We start from the raw sequence: 6,949 nt of genomic DNA, 5'->3' as shown, positions 1-6,949 counted from the left end.
GTTGACCAATAGAAATGCCTGGGGGCGGAGCCAGGGAAACGCGGGAAGCAGGGGCGGGGCTTCTGGTGGCGGTCGGGAACTCGGGGGGAGGCGGCAACATTGTTTCAAGTTGGCCAAATTGACAAGAGCGAGAGGTATACTGCGTTCCATCCCGACCCGGGGGCACGATACTGGGCCCTGTTTCCCCCTCCTCGGCCCCCGAGAGCCAGGGTCCGCCTTCTGCAGGGTTCCCAGGCCCCCACTCCAGGGCCGGGCTGACCCGACTCGCTGACGCTTCATGGAGAACTTCCAAAAGGTGGAAAAGATCGGAGAGGGCACGTACGGAGTTGTGTACAAAGCCAGAAACAAGTTGACGGGAGAAGTGGTGGCGCTTAAGAAAATCCGCCTGGACACGTGAGTGGCCTCTGTACCTGGGACTCCTAACTGGGGACCTCCTTGACTGTCCCCCCCCAATCCCCCACGGGCGGGTAGCCGTCCAGGGACCGGAAGACAACAGGGACGGACTTTAGAAGTGGAGAGGTGGGTTGGGGGCCAGTAGAAGGTGGAGTGTATACTTATACTCCCTGGGGAGAGTATAGGATGGTGTGGAATCCATGGAAAACTTTCTTCCCAAACTGAGCCGGATCGTGCCCCCAAATGTGCGAACACAGAGACTCGGGGAGAGAAAGGAGGCCTCTGAGATGAGGTCCAAGACTCTCCATGGAGTGGAGTTATGTGGGAACCGGCGAGGAGCGCCTTTCTGAATGAAGAGCTCTCCTCACTGCCCCACCCTCACCTTAGAATTCTCTCCTCTTTCCAAAGAATGGCAGTTGAACCTCACTGGCCCCTCTGGAGAGACTGGGGACTACTCCTGCTTTTTTTTTTTTTCCCCCATTACAGCCTCCTGCTTCACCTTCACCAGACGGCTTTACTTACCTACCCCTGGGAAAAGACAAGATAATGACCTTAATATGTGCAAAAGCCACACCCTGACTACCCAAGAATTAGCTCTTTCCAGCACCCTTTCTTTTCTCTGACTTTCCTAGGGGGTGCTGGGTGGTGTCTCCTTGGGGGAAAGAAATGACTAGGTGGGGGAAAAAGGAATATTTGTAACCATATTCCCGTCTCTGCTTTCCCAACCTCTCCAAGTGAGACTGAGGGTGTGCCCAGTACTGCCATCCGAGAGATCTCTCTGCTTAAGGAGCTTAACCATCCTAATATTGTCAAGTGAGTATGTGTCTGAGAGGCAATCCAGCTGGAAAGGAGGATGAGTTGTCTGTACAGTGTGGGCTTTTCTCTCTCTCGCACCTCCATTTCCTCAAACTTTACTTCTCTAGGCTGCTGGATGTCATTCACACAGAAAATAAACTCTACCTGGTTTTTGAATTTCTGCACCAAGATCTCAAGAAATTCATGGATGCCTCTGCTCTCACTGGCATTCCTCTTCCCCTCATCAAGGTAATGCTTCTCATCAGCTCTTCCCATCATGGGCATGTCTTGGGGTACTGGTGGCAGGCAATTCAGGGTGATATTTTATGATCTTGGCCTCCTTCTGAGCCCTCATCTCCTACACACACACACTCCCCTTCTTTTTGTGTCTCCTTCCCTGCTCATTATATTCATTAACCCTAGGGTTGGACTGAACAATCAAAGTTGAAACTCTAGTGAGTCAACCTAGCAACTCAGGTGGGAGGTCAGATGAAACTCAGATAAATGGGATTTGAGAGCACTTGGTAAATTCCTCCAAAAAGCCCTTCTGTTTGGTGGAAGAACCAGCTAGTAAGTCTCTATTGTCTATTTTAGGGCTGGATTCTTCACTCCCAGAGCTACTTTATTAACAAACATTTGTTCAATGCACAGCATGTAGAAAAGGGAAGCAAAATTGAGTAAGACTTGGTCCTTATCCTCTCTGGGCTGACAGTCCATTGGGAGAAATAGCTTGTAAATATGTAACTATAATCCAACATAGTAAAGGCTTTAGTAGAGTTTTGGGGTCACAGAGCAAACCCAGTCTGCTCACTGTGATGGAGAAACACAGTCCTCTCTTTCTTCTTTGTCAGAGCTATCTGTTCCAGCTGCTCCAGGGCCTAGCTTTCTGCCATTCTCATCGGGTCCTCCACCGAGACCTTAAGCCTCAGAATCTGCTTATTAACACAGAGGGGGCTATCAAGCTAGCAGACTTTGGACTAGCCAGAGCTTTTGGAGTCCCTGTTCGTACTTACACCCATGAGGTGAGTCCCTTTATGCCTTTCTTCTCTGAGCTTCCCAAGAGGTGTTAACTAGGGTATTCACAAATTTACTAAAAATATCTGGCTAACAGTTTCTTACTAGGTAGAAATAATCTCTTGACATCTTCAAGAGTCTTAGGGCATGCATGGAATTCATACTGTGTTGCTAACTGGGCTCACGCCTGTAATACCAGTACTTTGGGAGGCTGAAGTGGGAGGATCACTTGAGCCCAGGAGTTCGAGACCATCATGGGCAACATAGCGATACCGCATCTCTACAAATCTACAAAAAGAAAAAATTTCGAAATCAAATTATGACCATTTGTCTCAAGTTTTTCCAGGAAGATCTCAAATTGGGGGTTCAGAAAATATGGTCTCCAGAACTATGGACTGGAAATCAGTGAGCGGGGAAAGAGGGAGAGAAGGAAACTGCTTGTTAAGAGGCCATGAGTTAGCAGAGTAGTGTTGGGGAACTGAGATGTGGGAATCTCCATACCCTATAAACCACTCCACCTCTCCCTATTCCTGTCCCTCAGGTGGTGACCCTGTGGTACCGAGCTCCTGAAATCCTCCTGGGCTGCAAATACTACTCCACAGCCGTGGACATCTGGAGCCTGGGCTGCATCTTTGCTGAGATGGTATGGAGGCTTGCCCAAGTTCACCCAGCCCCCTCCTCCCCACATTCAAGAACAACAGAACTGTTTCTTGGCCCAGACCTATGGCCCTTCTATCACAGGGGTCTGTCTCTAAAGTAGCACCAAGGGGAATGGTGGGAAAGGATGCAACTGTTGCCCCAATATCAACCACAATGTTAGGATATCCTCAAACAGCCTTAGCACCTAGTATACTTCTCTTATCCCTGAAATGACATAAAGCATTTCTGCAGCCATTTTAGCTGAGTCTGCATATATTTTGGAGAATGATTCCATTTAGTGCCTCTTTTATTTCAGGCCTTCATTTCAAGGCTTGTAGACCTTATTGTGTGGTGCCAGCAATGTAGTAAAGACAATTGCGGTCACTTTATCCACACCCTTCATTTAAATTGCAGATTTAGGCAGAGTGCAGTGGCTCACACCTATAGTCCCAGCACTGTGGGAAGCTGAGGTATAGGTGGATCACCTGAGGTCAGGAGTTCGAGACCAGCCTGGCCAAAATGGTGAAACCCCATCTGTACTAAAAATACAAAAATTAGCCAGGTTTGGTGGCACACACCTGTAATCCCAGCTACTTGGGAGGCCAAGGCAGGAGAATCGCTTGAACCCAGGAGATGGAGGTTGCAGTGAGCCAAGATCGCACCACTGCACTCCAGCCTGGGCGACAGAACGAGATTCCATCTCAAAAAAAAAAAAAAAAGATTTAGATCATGTCCCCCTTCAACCTCTGGCTTTTCAGATTGAAGGATCCTTGAGGCCTGGCTTTATGTAGAAGCTCCTATCTCCTTTAATACAACAGTGCAGTGCAGTAGGCTGAGGCTTCAAATCAGCAATATGTTTTATTGTCTTTTATCTGGGTTGTAACCAACAGCTTAAAGACCATTAGCCTGTACATATGTAATGTGCATTTATCCCCCAGTGCATTACCTTACAATTGTCCGTATTCCTCTCTCAATTCATCCAAAAATATTTGTTAAGCACCTAGTGGGTAGCCAGCACCATGCTAGGTACTGTGGGGAACACAGAAGAAATGGAAGACAGAGCCTCTGCCCGCTGTGCTCCTATCTAGAAGTGGCTGCATCACAAGGTTGGGGGATGACTGCAGTGTCTACCCCATACCCCGTGAGTGGCTTGGGATCCCTTTGCTACATGTCAGTGGCATCGCAGACATTCAGCCCCTCCCAGACCCACCCAGCCTTGGGGATCTGCAAAGCCATGGTTGGGGGAAGGAAGGAGGGGGCGAGGAGACAGATGAAGGGACTTCATTGTCTCAGGTTCTGTGTGACTGACCCCATGAAAGGCCCTGGGGAGGGAGTCATGGGGCCCTGCTGACCTTCTACTGTCTGTGGGAACTCCTTTGTATAGAGGAGAGTTTTGACTGACTTCAACATAGGTCTTGGTATTTTCTCTTTCCCCATTTTCAGGTGACTCGCCGGGCCCTATTCCCTGGAGATTCTGAGATTGACCAGCTCTTCCGGATCTTTCGGACTCTGGGGACCCCAGATGAGGTGGTGTGGCCAGGAGTTACTTCTATGCCTGATTACAAGCCAAGTTTCCCCAAGTGGGCCCGGCAAGATTTTAGTAAAGTTGTACCTCCCCTGGATGAAGATGGACGGAGCTTGTTATCGGTGAGAGTGGGCACCTGTTTTCCCTCATTCATTTCTCCCAGGGAAGGGCTTTTCCAGGATGAAGGAAGGATGAGACCCTGAAATCTGGGCCTCAGTATTTTGTTTCCCTGGTTCCTGCTCTCCCTGTTGGCACACTGATTCAGCTATGGGAGGATGGAAGTAAGAATTCCGCCTTGGGTAGAAGGAGTTCCGGTTTCCTGATTTCTGGGAACATCTGCTGCCCATTTAGTCCACTATCACATGATTGAAGTCAACATACATCTCTCCCTCTAGCAAATGCTGCACTACGATCCTAACAAGCGGATTTCGGCCAAGGCAGCCCTGGCTCACCCTTTCTTCCAGGATGTGACCAAGCCAGTACCCCATCTTCGACTCTGATAGCCTTCTCGAAGCCCCCAGCCCTAATCTCACCCTCTGCTCCAGTGTGGGCTTGACCTGGCTTGGCCTTGGGCTATTTGGACTCAGGTGGGCCCTCTGATCTTGCCTTAAACACTCACCTTCTAGTCTTGGCCAGCCAACTCTGGGAATACAGGGGTGAAAGGGAGGAACCAGTGAAAATGAAAGGAAGTTTCAGTATTAGATGCACTTAAGTTAGCCTCCACCACCCTTTCCCCCTTCTCTTAGTTACTGCTGAAGAGGGTTGCTATTAAAAAAAAAAAAAAAAGAAAGAAAAAAAAAAAAGCCTTCCTACATGTTAGATTTGTCGTACCAATCTCTGAATGCCCCATAATTATTATTTCCAGTGTTTGAGATGACCAGGATCCCAAGCCTCCTGCTGCCGCAATGTTTGTAAAGGCCAAATGATAGCAGGGGGCTAAGTTGGAACTTTTGAGAACCAAGTCAAACAAAACCACTGGGAGGAGTCTATTTTAAAGAATTCGGTTGAAAAAATAGATCCAATCAGTTTATACCCTAGTTAGTGTTCTGCCTCACCTAATAGGCTGGGAGACTCAAGACTCAGCCTGGGTGGGGCTGCAGAAAAATGATTGGCCCCAGTCCCCTTGTTTGTCCCTTCTACAGGCATGAGGAATTTGGGAGGCCCTGGGACAGGGATTGTGCTTCATTCCAATCTATTGCTTCACCATGGCCTTATGAGGCAGGTGAGAGATGTTTGAATTTTTCTCTTCCTTTTAGTATTCTTAGTTCTTCAGTTGCCAGGGATCCCTGATCCCGTTTTCCTCTGAAGTCCACCTCCTACCCCATAGGAGTTGGAAATTAGGGTTTAGGCATCATTTTGAGAGTACTGACACTTTTTCAGGGCTGTGATTGAGTGAGGGCATGGGCAAAAATATTTCTTTAAAAGAAGGATGAACAATTATATTTATATTTCAGGTTATATCCCATAGTAAGGTTGGCTTTTTTTTTTTTTTTTTTTTTTTTTTGTTAGAGTGGGTGGATTTGTTGCCATGTGCACCTTCGGGTTTTGTAATGACAGTGCTTAAAAAAAAAAAAGCATTTTTTTTTGTTTATGATTTGTTTCTGTCACCCTTGTCCTTGAGTGCTCTTGCTATTAACGTTATTTGTAATTTAGTTTGTAGTTCATTAAAAAAATGTGCCTAGTTTTATAGTTCATCTCTTTCCTATTTACTGAAAGAATGGTGAGAAACAGAATATGAATATGTATATGTGATCATTGATTTCGGACCCCTTTTCCTAATCTCTCTGTGCATGGCCACCCACCCCACCCCATTTTGGCTAGTGCTGACAGTGAACAAAGTGGTTATTATCGTTCCTATTTATGGCTGGGGAAACTGAAGTCTATATACTTCCTACTTTCTCCACACACCAGCAAACTTCCTTTTCCCCAGCCAACATACCACACACACACAACACACCACATACACACCATATATGCACACACACACCCCCATGCACATACATAGCGGCAGGAAAAGGGCTCCCGGGGAATTTGCCTCTCGACACTGCATTTCCCAGTAAGCCCGCCCTTTTTCCTTTCTGTTTCATATCACAAACAGCAAAGTTTTCCAAAGATTATTTTATTTACATTTACATACGATTCTGAAAAAGCGTCTCCAAGCTACCACTTCTTGTAGTTGCCATTGTCTCACTCCAACAAAAAACATCTCAGACCGCCCGCCGGCCACCCCAAATACTCCTGTCCCCTGAAGCCTCACTAAAGGGAGGAAGCGCTGATGTCAGGGTTACTTAAATTCCCAGGCTCCGGATCCCTAGAAGAGGTATTTCCCTTTACGCCCGCGAATTTGTCATAGAAGGCGGGGCACTAGAGCCAGCCCCGGCCAAGTCCAGGGGGAGGGGCGAAGGTCAATAGCGGCCTTCCTAAGGCTCCTGTCAACCCCTCGCCTGCCAGTCAAGTCCCGTATTTTCGTAGTACTGGTTAAAGTTTCACTTTGACCCGCCTCCTTCACTCACCTGATTAGATGTTTATGAGTCAAAAGGCGGGGTCATGGGGTGTCGAGATTTTATTGGTGGATACATACGC

General features: G+C 47.6%; 1 protein-coding gene across 2 annotated transcripts; it reads left to right on the top strand.

The window, feature by feature from the left end:
* Window positions 1-44: 44 nt before the first annotated feature.
* LOC105474169 (cyclin dependent kinase 2) lies at window positions 45-6,055 on the top strand. Of its 2 annotated transcripts, XM_011728644.3 has the most exons (8): window positions 45-393; window positions 1,129-1,206; window positions 1,317-1,437; window positions 2,040-2,210; window positions 2,744-2,845; window positions 3,839-3,982; window positions 4,285-4,488; window positions 4,762-6,055. In XM_011728644.3, exons 1-8 carry the CDS (start codon window positions 278-280, stop codon window positions 4,864-4,866), a joined length of 1,041 nt encoding a protein of 346 aa, XP_011726946.1. In that variant the 5' UTR covers window positions 45-277; the 3' UTR covers window positions 4,867-6,055. The 2 variants fall into 2 exon arrangements, with proteins under 2 accessions (XP_011726946.1, XP_011726947.1); XM_011728645.3 differs by lacking the exon at window positions 3,839-3,982 and having other exon boundaries at window positions 51-393.
* The last annotated feature ends 894 nt before the right edge of the window (window positions 6,056-6,949 follow it).

The sequence above is a fragment of the Macaca nemestrina genome, chromosome 10, assembly GCF_043159975.1.
Source record: "Macaca nemestrina isolate mMacNem1 chromosome 10, mMacNem.hap1, whole genome shotgun sequence".
Lineage (NCBI taxonomy): Eukaryota > Metazoa > Chordata > Mammalia > Primates > Cercopithecidae > Macaca > Macaca nemestrina.
This window is presented reverse-complemented; position numbering and strand designations above follow the sequence as displayed.

Coding starts and splice junctions, on each gene's coding strand:
- LOC105474169 (XM_011728644.3), top strand. CDS start 278: ATGGAGAACTTCCAAAAGGTGGAAAAGATCGGAGAGGGCACGTACGGA. Junction 1,438..2,039: donor TTCCTCTTCCCCTCATCAAG/GTAATGCTTCTC, acceptor CTTCTTTGTCAG/AGCTATCTGTTCCAGCTGCT. Junction 2,211..2,743: donor TTCGTACTTACACCCATGAG/GTGAGTCCCTTT, acceptor CCTGTCCCTCAG/GTGGTGACCCTGTGGTACCG.